This window comes from Alnus glutinosa, chromosome 12 (assembly GCF_958979055.1).
Source record: "Alnus glutinosa chromosome 12, dhAlnGlut1.1, whole genome shotgun sequence".
NCBI classification, from domain to species: domain Eukaryota; kingdom Viridiplantae; phylum Streptophyta; class Magnoliopsida; order Fagales; family Betulaceae; genus Alnus; species Alnus glutinosa.
In genome coordinates, this window is record NC_084897.1 from 19,689,278 (window position 1) to 19,706,234 (window position 16,957).

Genomic DNA, 16,957 nt, shown 5'->3' on the forward strand with positions numbered 1-16,957 from the left:
ATCACAACGTAAGATAAAAACCTAACAACCTATAAAAATGGGCTTAATAAATGGGTTGAAAGAGGAGGAGGAAAATTTGGAGAAAGAAAATGAGAACGTATGTGAGAATATGGTATTTTCCTTTATAAATTCACTCATACGGTTTCATGCGTTTTTACGGTGCATGTTAGGGGCGAACGCCAATTACAAACACGCAGCAAAATTTATCTACTTTTTTTTGTGCAAATTAAATAGTCAATTTAGCACCAAATATCAATTCACTAAAAACTTAGAGAAATAAATCAAACAACCAACAAGCAAAACATCAAGATTTGTACGTGAAAAACCCTCCGGTGTGAAGGAAAAAACCACGTAACTTAGTCCAATTAGAACTTACAAATAGTAGAGGTGGGAGTTGGAGGAAGGGTGAACAGAAGAGTAATGGACATTTAAACTTTTATCATCTTCACAAGAAATTTCATACAAATATTGGTAATTGAAATGACTGTGGACCAGTGTGGAAATTTTACATAAAACTCAGTGAGATAATCAATTCCAGTAAAGTTAAACTGTTTATTAGAAGTCAGACTGACTGGGTGGTTTGGAGGTGGAGTCTAGCTGATCAAGCCACTTGCGAGATTCTTCCCATAGTTGGGTTTCAATACCTAGCTTCCTCAGTTCTGTAAGGCCACGCTCAACTGTACAAGCATGGAAGCCAAAGCATCATAAGTAAATCAAAACTCAGATTTAAAATATATACCATTACTTCATGGTACCAAAATTTGAAATGAGAAAATCGAGGTTAATTTATTTCATTAACCATGTGTCATTAATTATACAAGTCTTTTAAGATGTAGTGCATGTTTGGCATTGATTCACTATTCAGAGCTTTTTGGTATGAATTATGAGACTAATCATCAAAAACTTTCGTATGGGGGTACCATGTCATATAAAGAACTCATTTCAAGAATCACAAAATTTACACATTGCTTTATGGTTCATAAAATATCCATCATATAGCGTCAGACTAGCCGCAAAGAGCAGAAGTAGGGCTGTGCCAAAAAACCGCCTACCGCCTGCCGGCCGAGTACCATCCGAGAACCGACTGACATTGCCTAACTGGCGGCCGGTAGGTGGTAGACTTTTTCCATTTCCCACAAAGTTAGTTCAATAGGAGGAATAACTTTTGAGAAGTTGTATTTTAACTGATACTTACCCGACATTACCGCATATTGGAACAACGTCATTTTGAATTATTATTTATTTATCATCTAAAATGGTGTCGTTTTGAGATGACTATAAGCATTCAACTGAAATTATCAACCAACATTACCGACCGCCACCTTAACTGACATGTCGGTGACGAAAATAAACATTGGCGGAAAAAGTCGGTGAAATTCCAACTTTAGTGTCTGTGGCAGTATGAAATGCGAAAATGCCTATTTCGTAACTGAGTTATCCGACTCCCAACCCTAATTGTAGAAGTCTATGAGGCAAACACATGTATGTACATCCTGGCATGGAAATGGCAAAAAACTTCTCTTAATTTTTTGAAGGAATTTCTTGTGATAAAGAAAAAGCATGGTAAATTTCAGATTGGGATTGTGTGGGAGGAAAAGGTCTGAAGTTCAGTCCGAACTCCGAGGATTACAACATTTAAGGTACCAAAAGAAAAATTATATCGTCAAGCAAGCGTGTGAACAAGAGACTGAAGAGAGAGAAAAGAGAGTACCATCAACTGCATCAAGTGAAGTAGGTGACTTCGTGTTGTGGTTGATCCAGAACTGCAAACGCTCCTCTGCTATGTCTGTTTCCAGTCCATGGTTTTTTGCTCTCCTCCAGAAATATGTAAGCCAAGCCTACAACAACACAACAAGCAAGCATCCAAGAAGCCATGCAGTGTGAAAGATGTGGTCAGAAGCAATTAGAATTATATGCAAACCTCCTCCTAATTATACGAATATCTATTATTTGGGAAAAATTGGAAGACAAATGCCTTTTCCCTTCTAATTTGGCTTATTATTTGTATAATCATGTTGAAATGAAATCAAATAGGCTATGTCATCACAATGACAAACATCCAAATGATGATTAGGTCGCAGGTCCTTATGATCAAGGCCAGCCTAATATAAAATAACATCATCTCTACCGACGTATAGAGGCACAACTTTTTTGTCCTCCACTCAAAAACAGCCCTCTCTCACTGTAATTTGGTTTCTCTATGCCATAAAGATAAGTTGATGAATAGGGTTGAAAAATTTCATTTGAAATGGGTGGTTGTCATCATTCAAAAGGGTACATTATCACCGGTGGTAACTTTGGTCATTTCTCAGGGGAAAAAAAGAAAGCAAAAGAAAAGGGTAGTTTTTGCCAGTAACACACAAATATCACTATTACCAACCATTCTAAAAAAATCCAAACATGCAAATCTAATCCATCCAATAGGAAAAAAAACTCCTAATGGCGCTAACTTAGTGAAGAAACCCCACATGAGAACCAAGAAAGATAAGATAATACAGTGAACATATTTATGACATTTTTTCAAGCTATATAAGAATTTCAAACTTTAAAGGTGTCATCATACCTGCTTAAAAAAGACATCTTCGCATTCCTCTGGGCTTAGTTCTGAAAGCAAACATTAAATAATATTTTTTATTATATCAATAACACCAAAGAGATCCAAATTTCCAACATCAACATTATATTAGTAGTAACGTTCATGAAGACAAGTAATAAAAGTAAGCCTTGTTACAACAAATGCACGCCATAATTAAAATAAATAAATAAAGAGGAAAAACAAGTGCCACATACAGTGTATAACTCTTTATTAACCCACAATGAGTTTGTTTTCATTGAATAGGTCTCCAATCGACACGAACTAAACCATGGTCAACTTAGATAAGCCATCTGTTGAACAGATCCTTGGATTCCTAAAAGGTTTATCTGTATGCATAATTTTTTATAAATATTTTTCTATACACATAATTAATGTAGTAAGCACCTTCTTATCTCATAAACCCAACATGCAAAGAACCATTTATCCGATCATGGAGTCCCAACTCTCAACATTCATCATAGGCTTGTTTTAGGTATTTTCAGTATTGCAAAAGCATTTACAAAAATAAAATAAAAGGTAAATTACACTTTTATCTCCTAAACTACCATTCAATTCTCACTTACCCCCACCCGGAATTGGAAATCGGGCAGGTTCATCTCGCAACTCACCGAGTTTTGGAACAAAACATTACTTATTGAGCCCTAGCTCCAAAATGTGCAACATTACTAGTGAGTGCAAAGAAAGAACTTCCATATGAAAAGTGTGGTATGTGATAAACTTACCAAATGCTTCAAATTGTCCCTCGGCTGGTAGCTTCACATCATCTGCACCAACAATCGAAAGGAATGAATAAATAAAATAACTGTTAGGCAACCAGAAGTCACTTATTATGATAATTTGAATTAGTAAACAAAAACATTCATTCATATCACTTTGTTCGATTAATTATTACTAGAGTATAGTTTGCCAGACAACAATCTAGTCCCTATCAAAATTTTCTTTATAATTCATATAATGTTCTTACCTTTCTAGTGAATTACACATAACAGAGACAAACATGTGAGATTCATTAAAAAAAGAGAAAACTTCACTTACCACTCCTAATCTTTCAACACTTTTGCAGTCACAACCATAAATTTTAAAAAGTGTCAATTTAATGTATCAATTTTTCAATTTTTTTCAATTTCACCCATCCATTAGAATTTTTTGTTAAATCCTAACGGAGTGGTGTCAAAATTTATAAAATACCCCTCCTTTTTTTAGGAGAGAAAAAAAGGGTCAAAATTTGCAAAAAATTAAGCGTTGTTAGGATTTAACGGAATTTGTAAAAATACTCATGTCTGAATCTTTGAAAATATATATATATATATATATATATATATATATATATATATATATATATAGGGTATTTTGGAAATTTTGACAGGATTTAACGGAAAATCCTAACATATAAGTGAAATTGAAAAAAATTGTAAGATGGATCACTAAATTAACATTTTTAAAAGTTGGGTATGATTGCAAAAGTGATGAAAGTTAAGATGTAGTGAGTGAAGTTTGCTCTTAAAAAAACTAAAAAAAACCAGTCATGATTCTCACCAAACATGAAAAAGGACAAAAGAAATGATTCCTTTATATTAAGTTCTTTTGTTTGCATAAACAATAGGCAATTTTTAAATAAGAAGATACAAAATTTGTATCATTCAAAACCTAACTGCTCTATTATTGATAGGGTGCAATGTTCATTGTCCAAAATACAGAGAGTATATGTATAGGAGAAGTTCTGCTTTATAATTATCTGAACATATAATGTATATAACAAACTACAACATTTTTGCTGATACTAAAGTATTATATTATCTTATGACCAAAAGAAAAAAAAAAGAAAAAAAAAAGATTCTATTGGAAAGCAGTAATTACTTAGCACCTGAGACCCAGGATCTAAGTGAACTTGAGCGTCGATTTTGAGCCATCGCAACTGCCACTGCTTCTTCTACCTTTCAAATAATTACATTTAAAACCATCTAGTTATAAGAAACCACTGTTTTAAAAATAAATATCAAAAAAACAAATCTACTAATCTAGCACAAATGGTAGTTCTTTGTTCCTCAATTGGCTTAGAAATAACAAAATATGTAATGCTTGGATTCACAAATACAGTAATGTAGAAAACTGCTTTATTTTTTTTTCAATTTTGCTTGCAGTTTCAATAACATTGTTCGAAAAGGGAAAAAAAAAAAAACGCAAGAGAGGGAGTTTTCTGTCTGAAAAGCTCAGTAAGTACTAATTTATGTCTTGGTTAATATAATGACATAGATCGTATATGAAAAGCCCAAAGTTAGATATTTCGTTGATTTTGTAAACAAAAAGTCCCAACATTGAAAGGACTGTATTTATTAAATTCTCTAATTATTGAGAAACATAAATGAATGGACCTTCATTGTTGGAATTTTTACCATTTTTGAGTAAATGGGAAAACTTTAGTTCTTCATAACTCCTACAGAAATTTGTACTAAATGCATGCAAATTTAAACTTAGAATTCTATAACAGGATGGAGGTTCAATTGTTTAATATTGCTTACGAGACAATGTCAAAGAAGTTAGAAGTTAAAATATAGTCAAGACTAGAAAGCTGGTCTAAGCTATTTCAAAATATTCACATGTAACTTCATGAATGATGCTAAGCATCAGCATTCAGATAATGATTGGACGAAATATAATGTGAACTTTAGGAAGATTAAAATTCATGTCACTTTGGGGGTGTGACACTGTTCCAATGAACACATTCAACTCTTCTAAATTGTTAAGTGAAGAGGCAAAATAATTAATGGCAAAGGAGCAGTGTATGAACTTAACCATCCACTATTAGGGGACAGATATTTCTTTGGGTACTCCACATCAAGCAGAAATACAGAAAGCAGATTCATAGAAAACATGGATGTATATGCGCAATCATCTGTTGCAAAGATTTCAAGGAGAAGACAGATGATATTCATGAACAGATATGTTTGCCAAATTTGTAACCATAAGGATATGTATGACCAGAAACCTTTAGTGAAGCCAGTTCCCGCAGACCTTTCTCAACTAAAAACATGTTTTCAATATTTCCCTCTCCAGAATGTCCATTCAAATCATGTGAAACTTTTTCTCTTTCCTCTAAATCGTCATGTACTGATCAGCATGAGATAAAAGAAAAACAATGAGTTAAACTAAGGCATGAGATGTGTAAAACAAATCAAAAGGCAAGGGAGAAAACCAATTTTCATCCTCAACATGCAAAAAACAAAAAAAATAAAAAGGACCGGTGAAAAAGGATCAAAAAATATTCTTACTGATCTCCTCCTTAGCTTTCTGTCCGGCAGCTAATACAACATCGACAGGAAGAGGGGCAAAAGACTTCCAGCATTCATATCTTGCTCCAGCAATCTCTGCATGTATACCTGCCAAAATTTTCTAGTGCTTATTAATCATCTAAGATGTATATTAAAATGTGTTCTAGTTCAATCATGAGTTAGAAGGCAACCAAGATAACACACATAGAGGGGAGTTTCAACCTTTATAAATGCTGCAGGATCACAGTAAGTATTTGCTATGGGACATGGTTTGTTCCTTATGTTAGACAAGACAACTGTTCAGTCTAAATGTCACGGGCTGACATCTTGGTCAGTTGGATGTAAGTGTTACTCCATGTCTAGGCTGTTTAAGGTGTCTCCAAAGGCCTTTATGATTGATTTTTAAGATAACACAGGTTAGAGAATGTGAATATATTTACACAAGTTTTCAACACATGTTTAAAGTTGGTCACAACTATTCAGGAGACTGTATATACAATTCTAGGATGATATCGAGCTGACAAGATCGCAATTCAGTGCCCTTAAGGCTTATATACTAAGGCAGCCTGTGAAACTCAGGATCTATTATGTGTATTAATTCTTTCCCAACATCTGTTCTATGTAAAATCATACTCTCTATAGCATCTTGATTTAATATATCCTTCTTACTACTTCTCCCTTGTTATTTTGGCCTCCCTCACGCAACCTATGAAGCCAAACCTGGAAATATTATTTCTATGGAATTGAATGCATGAGGTCTTGAATTCGCAATCATCAAAACTAACCATGTAAACTATATGTTAATTTTCCTTGGCTAAAGAAGAGGTGGGGTGTTAGAGTAAGTCTTACGAGAGCAAAAAAAAAAAAAAAAAAGCGAGAACTTTATGTACACCTAAGGAAAAGAAATTGTTACTTAGGCAAAGACAACAACATGGAACACATAATGACTTTACCATGTCGAACACATAAACTCCAATACCGAGCAAGCCAACACCTCTTTAGAACAACTTCTTCCTAAGATAAAAACTGCAAATCACGTTACTATGACATAATGTATTAAGAAACAAAATTGCAAAAACAAGGTAAAAAATTAAATACAGACCATCTCTTCCTGAGTCAGTATCATTCTCTGAGTCATAGCCTGAAGTGATTGTAGTTCACACTCAGCTTCGTGCAGCTGCTCCAAAGCACATGTTGCCTCATCCCTTGCAGTCTAAGTGTTCCAGTGTTAAGTGTAAATTTAAATTGCACAGGACATTGCAATTCTACACTAGATAACGGTAGGAAAAAAATAAAAGAAAAGGATAAACATACAAGCTAGAAGTTCTGGATACCTCAACTTCTGTCCGAAGGGCAACAATCTCACTGCTACCAGCATGAGTTTGTGCAGCAACTCTCAGAGCAGCCTGCAAGGAAAACTGTGTTCATATACAATCTAATTGGTAATCTGTATTCTATTAGACTTTAAAACATTTGAAGAGAGATGCTGTCCACAACATGGTGGTCTTCTAATCAAACACACCCATGTGATTTGTAGCAATAATTTGATCGAAACCTTAGAACCAGTCTACAATATGATGAGAATAGGTAAACCTCACACTGTACATGCTAAAAATTTGAACCTACTACGATTTGGGAGACACATGCACCATATCCAAGGGATGCATCATATTCTTTGCGCCTGAGTTCCTAGGGTCTGTTCTGTTCTTCATTGATCACATTCTTCTAAGATAGTAGGACTTGTAGGATCTAAAAAATGAACCTGTAGAATCAAATTGTTTGTCGTAATTGTTGTTTATGATTTATCAGCTTAAACAGAACATATCGTTGATCTTGCCCAACTAGTATTTTGGATTCATTAAATAAGTTCAAAAATAGCTCGTTTCATGAAAATTATGGTAAAGAGAGATTCCTATCTTGTTGAAATTTTAGCCTTCAATTACATCTTTTAAGATTTATAAAAACACTACATAATTGATAAGTATGACAATAGTTTTCTTTATGTATATTCTCAACTGTAATTTATTTTTACAAGTATACTGATATTTCAAAATTTTTGAAGGCATTTCTTTAAGACTTGTGATAACACTATTTTCCTGCTCTTCTCTTTTATAAAAAATCTCACACATGCTAATAACAAAAAAGTGATATTATTTAGCAAATTCCTACAAAAAAAAACTGCTTATAATAATAGGTTAGGTATACCTTGGAAAAGAAAACTTGAACTGTTAGAAGAGTTTGTTAGGATTAGAAGAATCTATTAGTGATAAGGATTTGTTATAGGGGTATTTTGGTCATTGTATTGAATTTTAGAATATATATATATATATTAAAGAGGTGAGAGAGGCTATGTAAGATTTCCTAGGCTTCTCTTTCTATCTAAGTATTTCCATGTGAATTCTACACCATGATATCGGAGCCTAGGATTTAACCATTTCCCTGTAATCCTTCTCGTTTCTCCCTGCTTCTTCTCTTTTCCCTTTTTCTTCTTTCTCTCATCTTTTCTGTTCTTGGTACTTATTAAAGATGTTGGTTTATTTTAATTGGCTACATTCTGGTTAACAAAACGCTTTCATATCAGAGACTTCCATAATAGGGACACCGTAATTCTAGAAGATTTGTTGCAGAATATAATTTCCAATATGGAAAGAGCTTAACAAGAAAGTATCTGCACATAATAAATCACTAAGAAAGCAATATTTTGAAGATCTTAAGATTCTGAAGACTTTACAGCGAAGAAAGTCTGTTTTCCCTACAGCCCTTCCAGACGCTCATATGCCAAAGTCTGAACACCTAGCTTAGAAACTTAGAGTCTTATGAAGGTCCGAACGGCTCAGCGAACACGAGCCACAAAGAGCTTCCGTCTACAAGAAGTCCGGACAGCTTAGCAGAGGCGAGCCACAGAGAGCACCCGTCTGTAAGGAGGTTCAAACGCTGATGCAATGACTGCGGACAAAGAAACTATTTTATGCAACCGTCCAGACGCTAAGTTCCAAGTCCGAATGTGCTTCAATAATTACTTGAAGTTTCAGTTGCAAGTCCGGACGCTGCCTATGCAAATCCGAGTTCTAACTTAGAAAGGAGCTCTAAGTTAAAGGAATCTATTGAAGAACTCTTCAGACAGGGGTTTGGATGAGAGACAGACAAGTAGGCGCTTGTTAGAATTCAAGGTACGACTACTGCAAGAGTATTGTGAGTATTACTATATTGTAACTAGCTATTTCTTCTAAATAGTAGATTTCCTGGGTTTGGCTGTCTCGGAGTAGTTTTTCTCTTTGATGCAAAGAGTTTCTATTTCGTAACCAAAATATTTGTGTCTATTGCTTTTCCGCTTCATATTTTGGTTGCTTATTTATTTACGGTTGATTATATTAGGAGTCTTTATTTTTTCAAAAGACTACTGAGTTACTGGGCTTAATGCTCATGTTAGGGGGTCGATGGCGTTAAGATCACCGTCACCAGTAGTGTGAAGTCGCCACTGTCACCGCCATATTTCCCATCGTCGTAGATGGTTTTGGTGTAACCAACAGAACTGTAATCGTGGTTGTTGTGAGAAATTGGCCTTTGTCAACTTTTTCGGTTTGAGTTGCTAGTAGACTTGTTCTTCGATGCTACTTAACTAGTGCTGATGACACATTTCTTGAGTCTAGCTACTCTATACTTTACGGCTGATAATTCTTTGGGTGATTCTACTCTTGAGCCCAATGTCTTGTCCATTTCGCTTCCAGTTCCACCTCTATATGAGTATGTCTCTCCTTTTCATCCAGTCTTGTTGCCCACACGTTTGACTCTAGCCACACTCACTCAAGCGCACCTACGACTACTCGCCTTTTTGGCTTACTGTACTGACCAAAGACCGAAATACGCACTGCCTGCCCCACTCCAGGTCTATATGCGTTGCCCTTGACCATCAATTCTTGCGCCTCCACCATCTTCTTTACTGTCTTCAGATCCAGTGTCCCTACTTGCATCCGATTCCTTGTCCATTACTCTTCAGAAAGGTAAACGTTCTTCTACTACCCAACATCCTATAAGTCAGTTTGTATCAACTAGTTCTTTTTCTCCTTCACTTTCTTGCTTTATTTCCCATCTCTCTAGTGTTTTCATCCCACAAACAGTGCAGGATGCTTTATCTTGCTCTAGTTGGAGGTGAGCCATAGAAATGGAAATAGAGGCCTTCATCAAAATAGTACTGGGGAGCTTGTTTCATTACCACCTGGTAAACAAATTGTTGGCTACAAATGGGTATACATGGCTAAGTTTAAGATGGCTCTATTGATAGATTGAAAGCTAGTTTGGTTGCTAAGGGTTATACTGAGACATATGGTATTGATTACGATGATAGGTTTTTCTCCAATTGCTAAAATTTCTTTTATTCATGTACTTATTTCTTTGGCTGCTAATCTACATTGGCCCTTGTTTCAATTGGATGTCAAAAATGCTCTTTTACATGGATATTACATGAGGAAGTTTATATGGAGAATTCACTTGGATTTGTTGCTCAGGGGGAGTATCAAGGCCATGTCTGCAAGTTAAAAAATGATTTGTATGGTCTTAAAACAGGATTTCCCAAGGGCATGGTTTGGAAAATTCTCTGAGGCGGTATTGGAGTTTGGTCTCCAAAAATGTCAGACAAATCGTTCATTATTTCACTTACATACTAGTGCAGGCTATATTCTCCTTGTGGTATATGTGAATGATATTGTGATTATCAAAGATGATTTAGGAGGTATTGTTCTCGATTGAAACAGTTTTTGCTGCAAAGGTTTCATATAAAGGATTAGGCAAACTTTGATATTTTCTAGGTATTAAAGTTGCTACATCCCGGACAGGTATCAATTTATCTCAAAGAAAATATGTACTTGATTTGTTAGGAAACACAGGTCTTCTGGGTGCTCCTCTTGTTGAGGTTCCAATAGATCCTAATCATAAATTACTAAAGGATGAATGAGAATTATTTGAAGATCCTAACAAATATGGTCGCCTAGTTGGAAAGTTGAATTATTGTACTATCACTAGGCCAAATATCTCATATGCGGTTAGTGTTGTTAGTCAGTTCTTGGAGGCTCCTAGGGTTTCAGATTGGAAAGCCGTCACTTGTATTATTAGGTATCTAAAGAGAGCTCCTGGTCTTGGGATATTGTATAGACCAAAGGGACATCCCAAGGTAGAAGGTTTTACTGATGCAGATTGGGTATGTTCTCCCTCAGATAGATGGTCTACTACAAGATATTGTATTTGGTGGTAATTTGGTCACTTGGAGAAGTAAAAAACAAACAATAGTGGCACGATCTAGTGTCGAAGCAGACTACAAGGTAATAACTCATACAGCTAGTGAGTTGATGTTGTTACAACATTTTCTCTAGGAGATTGGATTCTCGGCTCCCACTCCTATTCCATTGTTTTGTGATAACTAGGCTGCTCTACATATTGCGTCTAACCCAGTTTTTCATGAAAGAACCAAGCATATTGAGGTTGATTGTCATTTTATTCGAGATAAGATACTTGGTAAAGATATATCTACATCATTCTTGAACTCTGGAGACTAGTTAGCTAACATGTTTACAAAAATTTTGTGTCAAAATCGGTTAGAGTTTATTTGTTCTAAGCTGGGTTATAACGATATATATGCTCTAGCTTGAGAGGGAGTGTTAGAAGAGTTTGTGAGGATTAGAAGAATCTGTTAGTGATAGGGATTTGTTACAAGGGTATTTTGGTCATTGTATTGAATTTTAGAATATATATAATAAATAGGTGAGAGGGGCTAGGTAAGATTTGCTAGTCTTCTCTTTCTCTCTAAGTATTTCCATGCAAATTCTACAACATGAACCGTCACAGAAAAGTCAATTCTAACTAAACTTTATGGGGAGCAATCTATGTGCATTGAGTGGCAAGTAGAGAGAGAGAGAGAGTGAGAACACATTATTTTCCCATTTTAAATTCGTGCATGGTTTTAATAGATCTTGAAACAGCACAAACACACAAGTCTGGTATACTAGGAAACATTAAGTTTTCATTTTAGAAGTCAGGAGCTCCAAATTTACATGAACAGGCTGCTATCTGTGTGGATAAGTAAAAGGCCCTAATAGCATGAAGGAGCATGCGTATCCTATTACATGGGTCCATGTCTTGACACCAGCACAAATGAATTAAAACATGCAGATTTTAACGCATATTGACTGAGTAACATAAACTTACGCATACGACATGTAAGAGATACTATATATTTATAACTAGAATTTTCAGTAAATTATATGAGTGATATACACTTGCAGAGTCGTTGTATAGAGATAGAAACAGTCTTAGTACTACAAACCTCTCTTTGCTGCAGAGCTGCCTCCTTTCTGAGGAGTACACAATGTAAAAAATTAGTGTACAAAACAAAGGAACAAAACAAACCTTACAAATACAAATGAACCTTTAAGCTTGCCTGCTTAAAAGACGGGCTTCTAAAGTTACACCTTCTCCAAGGGTAGCAATCTAAAGAAAAGCATATAAACAGTAAAGAGAAAGGGATAACCCATCAATACTAGAATCTGTATAATAACCACAAACAAATAGAATACAACAAACTGCAATAGAAGACACGGAAGAATAATAACCAGGAATCATTAACGTTAGGTACACCCAAACTTCATACATCAGTAATAATTTATGAACAAAAAACTTTCTTACAAGCATAAGTAATATGTGAACACTATGTTTGTGTGTACTCTCCATGAGACAGTTTCAATAAAGCACTTATTTAAAATGAGGAACCACAATTATTAACTAGTGACTAAGCTAAGTCCATCAAATGTCTATATCTCTTATTCATCTACATAGACCAGCATATCAACACCAATGCTCACGCAATTGATAAACAGAGAAGCGACCTTATTAATATATTTGCAACAAAGAGTGGAAAACGTAAACCTATTATATTGCATGCATCTGAATCAAAAAGTGAAAGTCATGCATAATCCATTAAAGTTATTCACATAATTACTATAAAAAAAATACATTACATGGTTTTACCTATTTAACAAATAAAGAGAGGAATATTTATCATTTGATATAGTTGTAAAGACACATCATCTAATTGGTTGCCTTTTTAACTGTAAACAATTACCTGTTTCTCAAGCTGCCGACCTCTTGCCTCTGCTTCCTCAAACCTCTCCTCTGCAAGTCGAAGCTGGGGAGGCACATATCAGAACAGGGTACCAAACAAAATACTTGATACATTATCAGAATTAGACCATTGGACCACTATAATTTTCTGCCTAGAATAACATCTTCTATGTTGAGTGAATGTGCTGCAACAGCAATATCCGCATGACAAGCAGTCAATTTGACCATATTGATTGTTTGGAGATTACTATTGCAGCACTCCCAACCATTAACTCAGTGCTTCAAAAGCTGAAGAAAACCGGCTTGATGTGCACAACTAAAATATGAATCTTCTTAAAATAGAGCATTGTTACTACAAGCCAGTGTCAAACATTTATACCGTATAGGCAAAAATGAAGTGCAAAATTATATTGGCATCACCTTTTCGAGTAAACTTTCATTTTCTTCCTGTAGCATATCAAGCTGCAAGGAAATTCACACCTCATTAGTAGATTCTCAATAAAGATAAAAGTTTTCGCAATGATCACAGTTGCCAAAGGTAAGTAAAAAATTAAGCTTATTAGCAACTTCAGGCACTCCAATCCAAATCAATTACTAACCATAGACCTTAAAGCACGAATGATATCATCTTGAAAAGCAGAAATACCTCATCTTGTAGAGCAGAAGAATACTGACTACCAGTTTCTTTTAGGTTCATATTCCCCAGATCCATTGACAGCCTGCTTATGGTCCAAAACTACAGAGGATTAATTTAAGAGGAATTGAGGAAACACATTGATAAATATGTGCATTTTGAAGCACCTTTATGTCAGTATGCAGAAAAGAATTGAATTGAAGTACTTTATGAAAGAATTATTGAACATCCATATTTACTAACAGAATAACAGCCACACTCTTAAAAGTCGCAGGCATACAACAATGGTAATGAAGGCATGGACTGCTCAATTCTGTTGTAAAATTGTCCCAACGGCAAATATTATTTCCTCATAGAATTTGGTATGTTTGGACTTCAAAGGCCAGATTAATGGGGACAAACCACATTGAGTGTATGAAAAGGAAACAAACACTTAATAAGCTATTAAGATTAAATTCTTACCCCCAAGACGAAAAAGTAGATATGATAAGAATATGATTCTTCATAAGAAGGCTACAAGTTTACAGCCTCAAGATACCTTTTATCTCTCCTAATATCAATGGGAACCTCTGATGGAATTACAGAAAATGTTGGCCTCAGTGATATAGGCACACTAGCTGGTACCATGGGAGCTATCTTGACTCCTAAATGCGGACGGGCAGCTGATGTAGAGCGAGCAGATGAAGGTTGTTCAACGGTATTGGTAGGCTGAGAAGATCGGACAGTTATTGTAGAACGAGCAGGTAGAGCTTGTTCAACAGAGTTAGTGGATTGAGACGGCCGACTAGCTGATATTGAACGAGTTGAGGATGGCTGTTCGACAGGGTTGAGAGACAGAGATGATCGACCAACTGACGAAGAACGTGCAGATGGAGGTTGTTCTTGAATTGCACGAACTGACTAATAAAGACATCATTGAAGTCAGAATAAGAGTTCATAATATCAATATTGAAATATCAATTCGTTTATAATTGTTTTCCTAAATTCAATCATCAAACACAGCCACGTCTATTGTCATGCCAACTGCAACATTCTTCATCATTTAAGAAAAACTTCATAGGATCATAAATAAGAATGGCTAAAATGTGCACAATGTAATCCCAGCATGTTAAGTATTTCATGCCATCAGTCTAGACTGACCAGAACACTTTTTCATGTCAGCTTAAGGTGATGTAATGCACTTTAAATAAGAAAAAAGGAAAGGGCAAATGATGTTAAAAAAAGGAACAACCTTGATCAGTAACATACACTAGAACGCTCAAGGAAAGTGATATAAAAAATACATACATGCTGTTTTACTTCAAGGAAAATGATTACTTCAATAGAGTTGTGAATAACTTTTTTATCCCGATCAATCCTACTTATATGAATATAACCAATTCTTTTCTATGCATATTGTTGATCTTCACAATTCCCATAATTAATTCCACCATATCATCTGGCATCCCATTGTATGATTCAATATACACTATCTTAAAGGAAATTTTATCCCAACAACTAGTACATTATCATTGTAACATAGGTTACTGATAGTATTAACTACGCATAAGTAGATTCTAACATTCTTAACTGCCCTAAAACTCATGTTTCTTTTGCAACATAAGCTTGACAGGAATAATTTTAGGCAGAATTAAGGCCAATTACCAAAGGCGATCGAGACCGCATTGACCGTCCACCTGCAAGCCCTATGCTCCCTACGCCACTCCCCGAGGTATAATCATCAAAAAGCTCATCCTCCTCGTCTCCCTCATCAGCTTGTTGATGTGCCATCACCCGCGCCAGCCTCTGCGCTGCAGCTTTCTGTTTCTTCAAATTAGCCACCCCGACGGAGCCCGACCGTGTGTGGCGGTGCAGTGGCGACATCATTGGCGAAGATGGCGCCCCTGGCGTCCCCGTTATGCTCTTCTGCCGAACATACACAGGTCTTATTCGGTCCATAGCTACTGCCATTAAAGGATTTTTTTTTTTTTAAAAAAAAAAAAAAAAAAAAAAAGAAGAAGAAGAAGAAGAAGAAAACGAGAATGAGATTCTGATCAAAAGCAATTCAATTACAAAACACACATACACACCAAGAAAAAAAAATTGTTACGACGCTTACCTTAAATGCAATTTATGATCACGTTGATCTTCTAATTTGGGATTTCTTACGGTGCAAGTAAATACAAATTGCTCATAAATTTTTGCTCCAATTCCTATTTCTGATTTATAGATTAAAAAAAAAAAAAAATTCAAACCCGGAAGGAAAAGAAGAATGAGGAAAATCACAATGCGATTGCTCTTTAATGCAAAAAAAAGTTTGGAAGTTTTATCAAAATTGAACTTTGATAATCAACCTGAAATGCTCTCATTTAAATCAAATTGTTAATGATTTCTTGAAGAAGAAAAATGCGAAGGATCTCCAAAAACGTTTTTACATTTTAGAGTCTCATTGGAAGCTGGAAAGGAAAGAATGGGATCCGAATGGCAAGACACAGAGCGAGCGAGAGGTAAAAGTGGAGGTTTTCGCGTATAAAATGCCACGTTTGGTTTGAAAAGGCAACGGTCAGTTTGGGCAAATATCTACAATTCAGGAATTAAAACAAAGGTACCGCATTTCAAGTAACTTTTTTGGTATTAAAAAATAAATAAATAAAGTAACTTCTTTGGTCGATATAGAGAAGAGGAAATTCATTTTTGTTAAATTTTTTAGAATAAAATGGTAAATCTTCGGACTAAGTCATTGCCTCTTCGGGTAAAAAAGGAAAATACAATTTCAAAAGAACATGGGGATTTTTATTTTGAGATGGCAAGGAAGTTTTTTAAAATACAATTTTAATCTTATATATCTTGCTCCAAATTTTTAGCCTAAAATCTATAGGAGATTGTTTTGTGACATTTCCTCAAAAAAGGGCCACATCTAATTCATTGCTGCATGTGTTGGATGTCACCGGTGTCCTAATAAATCACATGGTAAGCACAGAAGTTGATAGTTGATCCTTATGCATGTTAATCTTCTTGGCTTCCCAAGAATGAAGAAAGGGATGGATGGTAAGGATAGTAGAGATGGTATCCTTGACGATGAAAGAGATCCTCCGATCACTCGTAAAAGGCTACCAGAGATCCGAATGACTACTAAATAGCCTCCTTCAAGGATAAAGGATTTGAGCCCCAAGGAGAAGGCTAATTGAGCTGCAACAAGAGCTTCAAGAGATGAGTGCTTTTTTAGGGTATTCACAGCAACTTTTTCCGATGCAAATGATGATATAAATCAAGGAGGAAAGAGAAGGAAAATTGAAAGCCAAGGATTCTAGAGGCCAAAAAGATTCTTTCCATACAATGCAGGCAAAAGCACAAGTGAAGAAAAGAGGT

General features: G+C 35.4%; 1 protein-coding gene across 2 annotated transcripts; it reads right to left on the bottom strand.

Moving 5' to 3' along the window:
* Positions 1-249: 249 nt before the first annotated feature.
* LOC133883121 (coiled-coil domain-containing protein SCD2-like) lies at positions 250-15,874 on the bottom strand. 2 transcript variants are annotated; one of them, XM_062322338.1, is made up of 18 exons: positions 15,708-15,874; positions 15,254-15,549; positions 14,148-14,509; positions 13,622-13,694; positions 13,396-13,437; positions 12,977-13,039; positions 12,296-12,345; positions 12,182-12,209; positions 7,200-7,271; positions 6,968-7,078; positions 6,819-6,879; positions 5,866-5,973; positions 5,583-5,704; positions 4,461-4,530; positions 3,319-3,360; positions 2,564-2,604; positions 1,712-1,838; positions 250-677 (listed from the first exon to the last, which is right to left on the bottom strand). In XM_062322338.1, exons 2-18 carry the CDS (start codon positions 15,545-15,547, stop codon positions 556-558), a joined length of 1,788 nt encoding a protein of 595 aa, XP_062178322.1. In that variant the 5' UTR covers positions 15,548-15,549; positions 15,708-15,874; the 3' UTR covers positions 250-555. The 2 variants fall into 2 exon arrangements, with proteins under 2 accessions (XP_062178322.1, XP_062178323.1); XM_062322339.1 differs by having other exon boundaries at positions 15,254-15,552.
* Positions 15,875-16,957: the final 1,083 nt, after the last annotated feature.

Excerpts from the sequence above, each read along its gene's own strand:
- LOC133883121 (XM_062322338.1), bottom strand. The coding sequence starts at position 15,547 with ATGGACCGAATAAGACCTGTGTATGTTCGGCAGAAGAGCATAACGGGG. Across the intron at positions 12,210-12,295 it reads GAAGCCCGTCTTTTAAGCAG|AAAGGAGGCAGCTCTGCAGC; the intron begins GCAAGCTTAAAG and ends TGTACTCCTCAG. Across the intron at positions 7,272-12,181 it reads CAGCTCTGCAGCAAAGAGAG|GCTGCTCTGAGAGTTGCTGC; the intron begins GTTTGTAGTACT and ends TTTTCCTTGCAG.